Genomic DNA, 12,851 nt, shown 5'->3' with positions numbered 1-12,851 from the left:
TTGCTATATGTCAGGCACTATTATAAGCAGTTTGCAAGTGTGAATTTATCTAGTCTTCCTAACAATAATGTGAGGTAGATACTGGTATTCCCACTTTACATATGATAAAACTGAGGCACAGAGACTAGTCGGCTTGTCTGAGGTTATGCAACTGGTAAGTGGCAGGGCAAGACCTGAACCCACACAGTCTGGCTCCAGAGTCCAAGCTCCCCAGCCGCTACATTTCATGTAACAGAATGTATTTCCAAAGACTGTTCCAACAGCGTCTCCTGCCCCACTTGCACTTTTGCAATGGGTCCTTACCCACCTCCACTAAGGAGAGTCTGTTTCTCCACCTTCTTGAACCTGGGCAGGCCTTGTGCCTTCTTTGATCAATATAATTCAAAGGAAGTGAAGCTGTGACCATTCCAATCATAGCTCTTAATTTCCTGGAAACTTCCACTTACTGCCTCTTGGAAATTAGTCAATACATAATAAGTACCATAACCCTGAGACCACCAAGTGAGAAGCCCAAGCCATATGCAGAGGCCCGGAGGATGAAGTGTTATTTGGATAGGGAGGGAGGGAGAGAGGGAAGGAGAAAGAGAGAGAGAGTGCTGCTAAGGAGAAATGAGTCCCAGATATTGAGTGAAGAAGTGACCTATGATATGAATCCTCCAGCCATAGCTGCCCCAGCTAACACCACAATGATTAGCTAAGCCCAGCTGAGCCCTTTAAAAATTTGTAATCCACAATATCTTGAGCAAAGAAAATGGCTGTTTTAAGCCACTGAGTATTAAGGTAGTTTGTTGTATAGCAATGAATAACCAAAGCATATCCCATATATCAGTACTATGTACTATATTATTTAATTACCAATATCCCTATTTTATTACTTTTTTATTTTTAAGTATGTTTTACTGATTATGCTATTATAGTTGTCCCAATTTTTTTCTCCCCTTTATCCCCCCCTCACCCTCCAGTATCCCCCTCTTTAGTTCATGTCTGTGGGTTGCACATATAAGGCTTATCTATTTCCTATACTATTCTTAACCTCCCCCCATCTATTTTATGCCTACCAATTAACAAATGAGGAAACTGTGGTCCAGAGAAGTTATGTAACTTGCCCAAAACAACACATTTCAGTTGTAAAGCTAGAGGTCAATCTGATGCCAGCATCAAGGCTTTTAACCATTAGACAGCCCTGTCTTTAAACACACATAGCTTACCCACTATTAATATAAACAGAAGCATCATTCATGAATTGACAATTGTTACTTGTTTTGGGGGCATTTTTTCTTAGTGCAATATTGTGCCCATGTAAAAATGATATCAGACTCAGGAGCTACCTTTTTATTGTCATCCAGAACAGTGTTCATGTTTTCAATCCAAACAGCATCCACTGGACCATCAAATATAATCCACTTGCGATCATCAGACATTGAAGACGCTTGTTCCCGGAAAGCATTGGCGAGGACACCATCTGTCCATTCATGGCTGATTTGGTCAAAGCACCCATACAGTTGCCCCATGGTTATGGCCTTGGGGTTGATGATCTTGAACACCACGGCATACTCCTCCATTTGGTTGGCTGGGCAAGTTACAAAGGCTCTGGTGAGACCAGAACATTAGATAGGACATAATGTCATCTTAATGACCAACCAACCATTATGGCTATGCCATCCAAGGACAAGCTTATAAAATTTGTGCTCAGTTTTTTAAAGATTGGGATATCTGGGTAGGCAATTCCTTAGATTGTTAGGTTATCACAACCATTAGTTTCTTGCCATGTGTTCTTCTGAGGCTCATTTCAAACAGGGCAAATGTGCCAGTCAGATCTGAAGAAACCTGCCTGGGTCTAAAACAGCTTTGGCAGGAAAGGACAGAGGTGCCATATTATCAGGCCTCCTAATATACCTGGCTCTCACAGCTACCCTGAGAACCTTGGCTTGACTTGAGATGAAGAAACAGCTGATGGGTAAAAGATTCTGGAAGATGATGCCACATTTCTTTGGCCCTGAAACCTCTTCATTAGTTGCTCAGTTGATGTCCCCTGAGAAATGCATACTGTGGTAGTACCAGGACCCAACTGGAATGTCCAGCCTAATGGATGACACAGTGGTATGTATTTATTCACAGAAAATAACCATCCTTTTACATGATCCTTCAAAGTAAGGAAGAGTTGGCATGTCTAAGCACCATTTCTGTAGAATCCCAAAACAGAGATGAGGTCGCCTTCTTTCCCTTCATTTAGTTTCCTAAACTATATTCAAATCTTAAAACCACTGAAGTTTGAAATGACCAAATTACTTACGAACGCCAAGTCAGTTCCCCAAAACAAAAACTCAAAAATCGAACAGCAATTTGATTACCCTATGTTATTAGAAAAAAAAAAAACTATTAAAGTACTGGAAGGCATTGTGTAAGGATAGCCAGCAAGCACTGCTTTCAAAACCACAAGTTTGTTTTAAAAACAAACGACCCCCCAAAAAAAACTTTCTTTGGCAATAAACATAGTTTCCATTGTTGAATACAAACCATGCTAGGTTAGTTACCTGCATAATGTCACATAATTCTCTCAGTAATCCCATTTACAGCTAAAAAATAGGCTAAAAGAGGTTTAGTCATTTGTCCAAGGTCTGGGTCTGATTCTAAAGTCTGAGGTCTTATCTTCTATGTTAAAAGGAAGATAAGGTTGGGAGAAAAAAGGAAGAAAAGAAACCATGCAATGATTTGCTTTTAGAATAATTTTGTTTAGGGCAGTGGCAGAATTTCTCTCACCAGGAAACCTCTGGAGAAGTCAACTCTTCACCAATTGAGAAAGTTCCTCCAGCCTTAATGATGTGTACATAAAATCCCATTGGAAGCTCCCGCCACCCCTTTATTTTTTGCCTGTAGACTTCTGTATGCCAGGGTCTGTTTCTGGCTCTGACATTACAATCCAGGGTTTGCAAATCAAAAATAAAGACAAACAACAACAAAACCCAGCCTGGTGTTATCACCATGGAGTTAGCCAATTGACTGAGGAGTCCCAGTCTCCCTGGAAGCTGGGGCTGTGAGTTTTACCTTTGTTTAAATCACCCAGAGCTGCAGCCAATACTTTATAAGCACAGGTCTTGCCACCCATGGGATCTCCAACAATCATGAAGCCATGTCTTACCAGCATCATCTCATAGATCTGAGAGGAGACATCATATAAGAAGTCAATCATTATAAACCTCCCAGAATTACAAATTAGTCAGAAATCAATGAATAATAAGGGGTCAAATGGGATTCCCACAGTCACAGACTCTGCTGAGCCACAGTCCTTTCTATGATATGCTGTTTTAAATACCTTTTGGATGAATAAATATATGTGTGTGTGTCTCATATTGTTTAAGAGATTGGAACTGCTATTTACTCTGCACCTGCCTATGTGCTAAGCATCAAGTGCATCAAGTGACTTACCTAACTTACGTAATTTAATCCATTCAGGTGTCATTAATCACCTTCTAATGGTGGAAATAACAAGCTTAGGAGAGCTTGTTAAGTCACTTGCCTGAGCTCATCAGTGGCAGAGCCAGGATTTGAATATGAAGATTCTCTGACTGCAGTGCCCATAATCTTTATATAACACCATTTCCATTTGCTTTTTTGTTTATTTTTTAACTGATTCATTTTATATTTTATATTTTTTACTTTTATATTATTTTTTCAATTATAGTTTACATGCAAGATCATTTTGTGTTAATTTCAGGTGCACAGCATAGTGGTTAGACAATCAAACACTTTACAAAGTGTTCCCCCTGATATTTCCAGTACCACCTGACACCATATATTGTTATCACAATATTATTAACTATTTCCTTTGCTGTACTTTACATTCCCATGACTATTTTGTAATTGCCAGTTTGTACTTTTCAGCCCCTTCACCTTTTTTACCCAGTCCTCCACTCCCTCCTCCCCTCTGGAAACCATCAGTCTGTTCTCTGTAAGAAAAGGAAACAGTGATAATTTTAACAAATTACATTTCCATTGGAAATATCCTGTGTTGAAGCCTAAATGCTGTTCCGACTTGATTGGAACTCTCAGAAGATGAAATGTATTTTCTGAGCCAGGCCCCACTTTAAAATATAAGAGACCTTCTCTGTCATTGGTTCAGAGATGGTCATATGACTATTAGCACCTTTCACAGCTAATCCAGAGATTTATGCGAAGCCCCCTGGAGAGTGATGGTTTTTCCCCTGGGCTTTAACCTGTTACAATCTCAGCCTGAGGCTGCTGGAGGCCTAATGAAGAATGAAGTTTTAAAGCAGAGGGAGCCCAGAAAAGATGACAGATTCCAGATGGTGTTATGTAAAAATCTGGATCCTGCTGTGTCTGAGGCCAACATACTTCTATTCTATACAGGCTAGATAAGTGAATAAATTCCTTTTTGTTGATTAAGCAGTTTGAGTCAGGTTTCTATCACTGGGTTCTGAGACATTTCTGACTAATTTGAAGTCCAGTGCCCAAAAGGGAAGACCCCATTTTAAAAAAAAAGAAACCCCAAGGAAGATGATTATAGGAAAAATATTGGATTTTAAACTTCAACTTGGAAATGAAATGAGGCATAAAAAATTTAAGGTGATTTCATCTCTCCCTTGACCTCCCTTCAGGCACCTCTGATTGCTGTCATGATACCCATATGCCACAATTCTTTTTAATTCCCAAGTTTAGTGAAGTATCTGCCCATGTAAGCCCAATGAACCAACCTGGATAATTTTCCCTATAAACCAAGGTACTGGCTGGAGTTTCATCTTCCTGATGTTCTCATTCAGCACTTCCATAAAAACTTCATAATCTGACTTTGGAAGAACAACTCCAGGGAACAGATCAGATATAATTCCCTGATAACCAAAATTTGAGAGAAGGTAGAAAGGATGAATTAAGCTGTGTGACCTCTAAATTGTCTTAAAATGAGATATGCAAAAATCTTTGAAAAATTCCAAACCTCATTTTTCCTGCACCAAAACTCATCCACAAGTAGAAATTCTGACACTATCTGTCCAACATGATTTCCCTCCCAAATAATTTTAAAAGTCAGTAAATATTGAATGAGCCTGTGCTGTTTTCCACTCATTGTATTAGGAATGAACAAGAAAGTCATGATTTCTGTCTTTATGGTACTTACAACCTGGTAGATAGGTATTAAAATAATTATAAAATGAAACTAATTAAATTTGATAAAAACAATTACCCATGCCTAATAGTGAATATTATTTTATCAGTGAAACCATCTTTGTTAAAATGGGAACTAGACAGAAAAATTTCCATCACCATTATTATTTAGCATTTGGGTCAGGGTATCTCATAACAGGGATACTGGCTGTCAGGAGATGGACAGGGTGGGAGGGGGTACCAAGGAAGGAAACATTTCACTTTCAGAAGGTGAGTCCCAGAGCCAGTCCCATTGCACACCTGAAAAAGAGGGACATCTTGAGCCAAGAACTTGGCCAGGTTGATATCAAGCAAGGCCCGCAGCAGCAGGACACTCTCATTCTCTTCTGGGTACTTGAGCTTGAGGTTGCCAGCGGCAGTGAGCACAGACTTGACAGCCCGCATGCCGTAGTCATAGTGATGCTGAGAGGAGAGCTGCTCAGAGCACAGGCGGTAAGTTGCCACAATCTTCTGGGCGAGACTGGGAGGTAATTACACATATTTGCATATCCCCAGAGAGGACCATGTCCTTCTCATCACATATTCCCAACATCCTTGTGTCTTGCCCCTTCAAAAACCAGGCTTGCCCATGGACTTCATGAAGAAGCTCTATCATTTGAAGGCCTTCTAATAGAGTTGCCATGAGTGAGGAAGCATTGTAACCCTCAAAGTTAGGGTGACAAAAAGGAAGCGCACACAAAGATGTGTAATATACGGTATGAGAAATTATATGTGTATATACTTTTACATGTTCATATGAATGTATCTGTATACACACAGAGAGAGACACATACACACATTTGGAAAGAATGCATCAAACTATTAATAATGTTATTGTTAATTCCTGCAGAGTGAGACTAAGGGTTGCTGATGTGATACTCACTTTTTTAAACTTCTGTAACATTACAATTTTTTCTATGTCCATGTTTTACTTTTTAAATTTAAGAACCAATTCAAACTTTAATATAGTCAGCACCCAACACATGTATATTCACATGTACTACCATTTCTTATTCTTCTGGGCACACTGCTGGATCACAGATCCTAGCCTCCCATGCAGTTGGGGTGGTCACATCACTGAGTCCTAGCTAGTGGCATGTGAATGAGAGGGGAGTATGCCACTTCCAGGGCTGGTCCATAGAAACTCCCTCTGTGAGATCCTTCACACTTGTGTGTTGTAGCAGTCACATATAAGGAACTGGGTATCTTCTCTTGGGCAAGGACTATCCCTGATCACAAACACCCATTTGGATTTTCCAGAGTGAAAAATAAACTTTTCTGTGGTAAGTCAATGGGATTTGGAGGGCAGGGTTACCCTAAGTAATATGCTTATGTACATCTTCTTTGTGATGAATCCCCTCTACAATACCAATTTACTTTAAACGCAAAGACTTTGCGCTGCACAGGGCTGGATATAAGGCAGGTGGTTCAACAAAAGTTTGATAATTGAATAAAATAAATGAATTGAATGGGCAAAGAAATGTAATCCAGATTTCTTACAGCAAAAATAAATCAAACTTCATGTGACTGAAGAAGTGTCTTGGCTTAGAAAGGGAGCACATGCTGCTCAGAATGTCTGCATATAGCCCCTTGGACTGAAAATGAGAATAGCAAGGTCACAAAGACACTGGGCCTTTGGAGACCTCTGTGGTAGCAAAACATTGATTGATTATGGCCAAGATAATGTAAAAAAAGATAAATGTAAAATTTGAAGTAGGTCATTAAAGTCATTTCATAATGATATTAATAATTCTAGGTGCATGTGATAAAGGCACTGATGTGTGTATGTGCATGTGTGTCTTGGAAAACTGGGTAATACTGAAATGAGAGATTCCCAGTTGGTTAAAGTAAATAAATGTTATATTGATAACAATGTTATTTCTAATTATATTAAAAATTCCCCTTAAATCTTTGAATAATTTCATGTTTTTCAGTGTTGCCTTAAGCCATTTAGGAATGTTGCAGGGAGGAATAGGGAACAGATGAGTGGCTGCTTTCTTTAACAGAAGCCCATAGTAGGTGTACATAATGAAAGTGGTGGCTTTTTCTTGGGAATCTGGATCATTTTCTAGTCAGGGGTGAGGTCAGGACCAAGGCCAGGGCTAGCTGCTTTTACATCAACATGTAAGCAGAAGCTTTTTCTCAATTTCTCTTTTCCAGTGGGCAACCCACCTTTAATCTACCACACAAAAGCCACCCTTTGGGGACCTTTAGGACCCCCTGGAAAACCAATATACAGACCTCCTGGAGTCCATAAACCCCATAGAGTAGAGAGAGATTTCTCCAATGAGGGCATAGTCTGGTACCATCATGGCCACTGTCCGGAACAAGGCCTGGAAAAGAAACAGCCATTGAGAACCTGAAAGCATACAGTAAGCAATGGTGAGGCACATCTGCAGAGGTGAAGAGAAGTAGCACGATCATTGAGGCCATGCTGTTGATAAACAAGGAAAGGTGGGAGGAGGACAAGCCAATGCAGAGGAACTGTCTTTGCTGAACAGGTTCCCTGCTCCAGTGACCTCTCCATGGGCCCTGTCTAGGTGCATGATGTCACATTGGGGCCCTCCACAGTGTGCAGAGGCCTTAGGTGCTGGTGTCCTAACAACATCTCATTCTCCTAAGCCAAAAAAGCACCATTTGACTTTTGGAGATCTACAGCAGGAGTCATTTAGGAATGCAGGACCTGTATGTATCAGAAGACTCCTGAAGTCAGAGAGGCCTTGATTTGAGTCTTTGTTCTGTTACAGGTTATATAACTCTGTTAGACATAAATTCTTTTGTCTCTAAATGGGCTAACAATTGTGCCCTCTTCATAGTTATCATTAGAACAAATGATGCCACATAAGTGGGTTACTTAGAAAAGTATGTAGCACATAGAGAGTGCTCAATAAACATCAGCTGTTGTTATTATTACCTTAGATCTTATAAGATAAATGACTTGTTTGACTCATGTAGTTAGGGATAGAGCCATGACTGAAACCCTGCCTTCCTGATACCAACCCCTTGTGCTTTCTACTGTATTACTCCACCTCATGGAAGCTTCTTGTGCAGATATAACATGGTTGTTGGCTGAGAAGGGTACAGGGGGGCAGTTACAACTGGATGGAAAAAATGAGAAATATGAGTCCAAACTCTACCTTGGTTCTTACTGGCCTATGTTCACCTAGAGGGAAGAAGCCACTTAAGAACCGCTTTTGACTCATCTCCATTCCAGGGAAGAGGAAGGATGGTGGGTCTGAACAAGATTCTAGGGCACTAATCAGAATGCATTTCTAGCAGGTAGAGTATCACGTACAGCAAGTCCTCAAATAACATTGTTTTGTTCAATGTGTTATTTCATGATAGCATTGAAAAGATGCTAGAGGAAATTAAATTATTTACATCAATTAGCCTATGGTAAAGTTGGTTTTGTTATGTCATTTCATTTAAAGTCACAGAATCTATCAATGACATTAAATGAGAACTTACTGTGCTAAGGTCAGTAAGTGTGGCTTTGTCTGGGTCTCTCTTGTGTCTTCTACTCAAGGAGATGAAACAATAACTTAGGACAAAATCAATAAAAAAGCAGACCTAGAAGTTGCCCTCTAGTCACTCTTTTCTTGCAGCTAGAGTGTTAGGTGCTCTTCCCACAGGAGGAGACCCAGCCATTTTATGCTTTGGATTTTTTTCCTTCCATGAGAGAGGCATGCTAAGGTCATCCAGAATCTATTCACTTCAAGATGGCCTGGTTGGCTCTTTCTTCTCCTTCAGAGGCATTTCCTTATCCCACTAGCAGCAGGGTCAATGGTTATCGCCATGGCTGTAGCTTGGGCCAGCTCATCAGCAGGTATAGGGGACAAGCATGTTCTCTTGCCATCTCTCTAGCTGGTTGAGACAGGCTGCTTTGGTATGGACACTGCTTAGAATGGAATGTCCATTAACTAGTTTGGTAACAAAGGGGAGCTCCAGCTTAGGTTTACTAGAGTTCTCTGTATCCAACTTCGATGCTCTCTTATAAGTAGATATATTTTGTTTGGCTTACAGTGATTATCTTCTTAGATTGACCCAGTATCTAAAAATCAGATTTTATGTAAAAACCAAAATTTCTGTTTTTTTCCTAAAAAATGAGATGATTTGACAATTTCTGCTGGGCTGGGCTAAATATGGGCTTCTGCCTCTAGATGGGGCATTCATCAGAGTTCCCACTGTGTCCAAATGGCTTCCTTCATTTGTATTATGTGTCTGACCCCTGAAGGCAATAGAAATAGTGACCCTTGTTCTAATGCACATTATTTCCTATTTGCCATTGGTTATTATGTATATCTCTCCTCACTTCTTCCTTTCCCCCACCCTACCTCCCATGAGAGAGGAAGAGGCTTTGTTCTAGGGGCAACTACTATCTTACCTCCATCAACACTCCACTATTACCACAGCTGAATGTCACCTGGTCCCATTATCTGGCTTCTCTGAGACCCTCAGTACTCCCAGAGGTTTCTACACCATAAGTATGCCCAGCATTCATTCATACTGATGTTTACCTTGAGGTTATCTGGCAGCTCAGCCCTGCCAGCATAGCCAGGATTCATGGTGATGAAGACAGCACAGGTTGGGTTCAGCAACAGCTCAGTGCCTTCAAAGATGAATGTCTTTAGCTTCCGGATAATAGCTTGTTGAATGCTAAGAATCTGCTGAGCCACCACAGATAGCACTTCTACCTAGGGTGAGAATGGCTGGTTGATGCAAGCTCCTGCTTCTGATGGGAACCTACCCAACTCTGCCTGAGTCCCCTTCACTTAGGAGAAATAGAACCTAGTCACTCAAAAACCAGACCTTTACATTAAAAATTAGGAGCATGACTGGAGTTTTGATAAAGAAAAGTGTGTGTGTGTGTGTGTGTGTGTGTGTGTGGTTTCCATAGTATTGCCATCTTTCTCCCAGCACCTAGCATAATGCTTCACCCATAGTACATATTTGAACGGCATTTTTTTTGTTCAGTTGCAGGTTTATATGTCCTGATCTCAATTCTGCACCCAAATGGAATTAATCATCCCTCTTCTGTGAGGCCTATTTTGTGCCACTGATGTAGATATCTATCATATTCTATTTGTTTCATTTAATTTTTATTTCCCTTCACTAGATTGTAAGAGCCTAGAGGGAAAAACATTTTTTTACCTTTGTATCATAAACACATGCAACATATCTGATACACTAGCTGCTCAATAAATTTTTGAGTTAGCTAGTGAAATATTAACTATAATGAGGGTGCATATGTATATAAAACAGGCATTTAATATTGTTGGGGATGCTTTTGTTTCGTTCATTGAATACCTACTCTATACAAGAGACTATAGAAGATACATATGACCCTGCCATTGAGGAGCTGAGAACCCAGAAAAAAGCCCCTGTATATCCAATCCCTCTGTATTCCAGTAGCAGTGTTACCTCAATCCTGTTGAACTCATCAAAGCAGGCCCATGCTCCAGCCTGTGCCAGGCCTTTGAAGAACTTCCCCATGGCTTTGTAATCCAGACCATCTGAGCAGTTGAAGACTACACACTAGAGAGAGGGATAATGTGGGCACCATTCAGGATAGGTTCCACACATTTGACTTATTCTGCACCATGAAACAGGTGTGGGGTCCTTGCTTCCTATTCCATGAGGAGCAGGGATCCACTCTGCTTATTATACTAACCCATCTTGAACTTCATGCCAGCTTCCCTGGACAGGGATCTAGAGAGGGACAGGGGTCTAGAATAGGAGGAAAGGGTAAAGATGGACAGCATTTCCCTACCTGCTTAGCCAGAGCTTTGGCCAGATCTTTGGTGGTTTCTGTCTTGCCTGTCCCAGCTGGACCTTCTGGAGCTCCCCCCAGATTCAGCTTCAAAGCCCCCATCAGTGTCCTAAGGGGAAGAAAACAAGAATTCAGTGTCTGAGTCTGAGTCTTAAGACACAGGAGGCAAACTGGTTTTTAGTTTATTTTGTTTGACTCATACAAATAGTTTAAATATTTTCCCTGATTATATGACCACCATTGTGAAGAACTCTGTTTCACTCAGCAATGCAACCTCAGAGCCAAGTAGAATGCTCCATGCATGAGTGACACCCATAAGCATTTGTTTGAACGATTGCATGAATAAATGAACACATACAGATATAAATGAATCAAATAAAAAATTCTCATAAACTCCATATTCCAAATACCAACACTGCTAATGGAATGGTGAAAGTAAATATATTTCTCACACTAGATTATGAACTCTGAGTTCAGGAATTAAATTTAATTTAGTTCTATACCCTCATCAAACTGACAGTTCCTGGCACATGGTATAGGGACAAGGTAAATGTTAGAAATAAATGCTGTGTTAACTGTGGTTCCACAGCCCCCTGCACAAGCTTCTATAATTTCAGTTAATACACTGTCTTGTAATCATCTGAGTATCTCCCCACTCCATTAGGTTGAGGATTCCTGGAGGTCATGCACAGTGCACAGGAAGGCTCAAGAAATGGCTGTTGAATAATGAATGGAATAAATGAGAAGGTTGAAGATGGCAGCCAAGTAGGTGGAAGCTGAGTCCACTTGTTCTTGCCCCCAACTCGGGTCTTTAGCTGATTTTCCGACAATTAACCCTAACAATCAACAGATTCTTAGCTAATATGTAGTTCTGAAGCCAAAGAGCACAGAAAATACTTCATACCATCCATTCAGTAAGGAGATGTTATAAGTTGAAGGGAAATATCCTGTGTGTGGCACGTGCAGCAGCAGAAAGACCAGACAGAAATTGCAGGGTAGGAGCTCCCTGCTATCTCAGAGCAGGGGGCTCTAGACCTGCACAGGGATCCCCATCTCTAATTGGGAGAGACTTGGGAGGATATGTAAAGACTCAGGCTACACACACACAGCAAGCAGCATGTCCATAATGGCAGTGCCAATTCTCCAGTGCCTGGAGAATTCCAAATAGGGACTCAATCTCCTAAAACAATCAGATTGCTGTACCTGAGTCTGTCAGAGGCACCAGAAGGCTATAACCAGCCATGACAGTGAGACATTTTGCTTTTTTGGAGGAGGTATGTGGAGAGAACCAGAGGGTGACTCAGTACTGCAGTATGGGTAACACATAGGGTCTTTTAAAAAAGGAGCTGAAAAGGGACTAGGCAAGACCCTGTCACATAGCTACTCATTCAGCAAAGAGACCAGATTGAAAGTGCAGTTCATTCTCACTGAATCAAGCTGGGCTGGAGTCAGAGAGTTGCACAAGGGTTTGCTGGGCTCTGCCTGGCTTGGCTAGCAGGCAAAGGGCTTTGCAGAACACAGAGTTTCTGGACTGCATGTCCTACAAAGGCAGTGGGCTGGGAGTTAAGATGGGTAAGATTTGAACACCAGAGATTCTTTGCAGCCAGGCAGACCCCTCCTCTCCATCCCCCACAAAGTAAAAACATCTAGGAAGGGAAAGGCACATCCATCCCTTCCTGTAGAACAGTGTGGGCAGGCTCAGCTGCCCCCTGCTGGGTACATACCCTGAGGGGAAATAAAGGGAGATGCCAAGGGGGGACTTTGTGAACTTTTATCAGCCTCAACAAGATGCTGGTTCCCAGGGTCCTATTCCACTGAAATCAGCTGGGTAGAGAATGACATTGGCATAGCAAGGGTAATTCAGGACCCTCCCCAGCTTTGGCTCTTATACAGAGCTGACATCAGCACCAGGTAGGAAAGAGAT

The 12,851-nt window shown here is 41.2% G+C and overlaps 1 protein-coding gene across 1 annotated transcript in view; it reads right to left on the bottom strand.

Moving 5' to 3' along the window:
- The window catches only part of DNAH3 (dynein axonemal heavy chain 3), a 219,892-nt gene that overhangs the window by 89,109 nt on the left and 117,932 nt on the right, over positions 1 to 12,851 (bottom strand). Inside the window, exons 29-36 of the mRNA XM_028531458.2 lie at positions 10,928 to 11,036; positions 10,579 to 10,692; positions 9,675 to 9,851; positions 7,399 to 7,490; positions 5,419 to 5,638; positions 4,713 to 4,847; positions 3,046 to 3,157; positions 1,329 to 1,570 (exon numbers count right to left, since the gene is read on the bottom strand). Coding sequence (XP_028387259.1) covers positions 1,329 to 1,570; positions 3,046 to 3,157; positions 4,713 to 4,847; positions 5,419 to 5,638; positions 7,399 to 7,490; positions 9,675 to 9,851; positions 10,579 to 10,692; positions 10,928 to 11,036 — 1,201 coding nt within the window. The remainder of the gene's footprint in view (positions 1 to 1,328; positions 1,571 to 3,045; positions 3,158 to 4,712; positions 4,848 to 5,418; positions 5,639 to 7,398; positions 7,491 to 9,674; positions 9,852 to 10,578; positions 10,693 to 10,927; positions 11,037 to 12,851) is intronic.

The sequence above is a fragment of the Phyllostomus discolor genome, chromosome 3, assembly GCF_004126475.2.
Source record: "Phyllostomus discolor isolate MPI-MPIP mPhyDis1 chromosome 3, mPhyDis1.pri.v3, whole genome shotgun sequence".
Classification (NCBI taxonomy): Eukaryota; Metazoa; Chordata; class Mammalia; order Chiroptera; family Phyllostomidae; genus Phyllostomus; species Phyllostomus discolor.
Note: the sequence above shows the minus strand (reverse complement) of the source record. Positions and strands in the feature narration are given on the sequence as shown.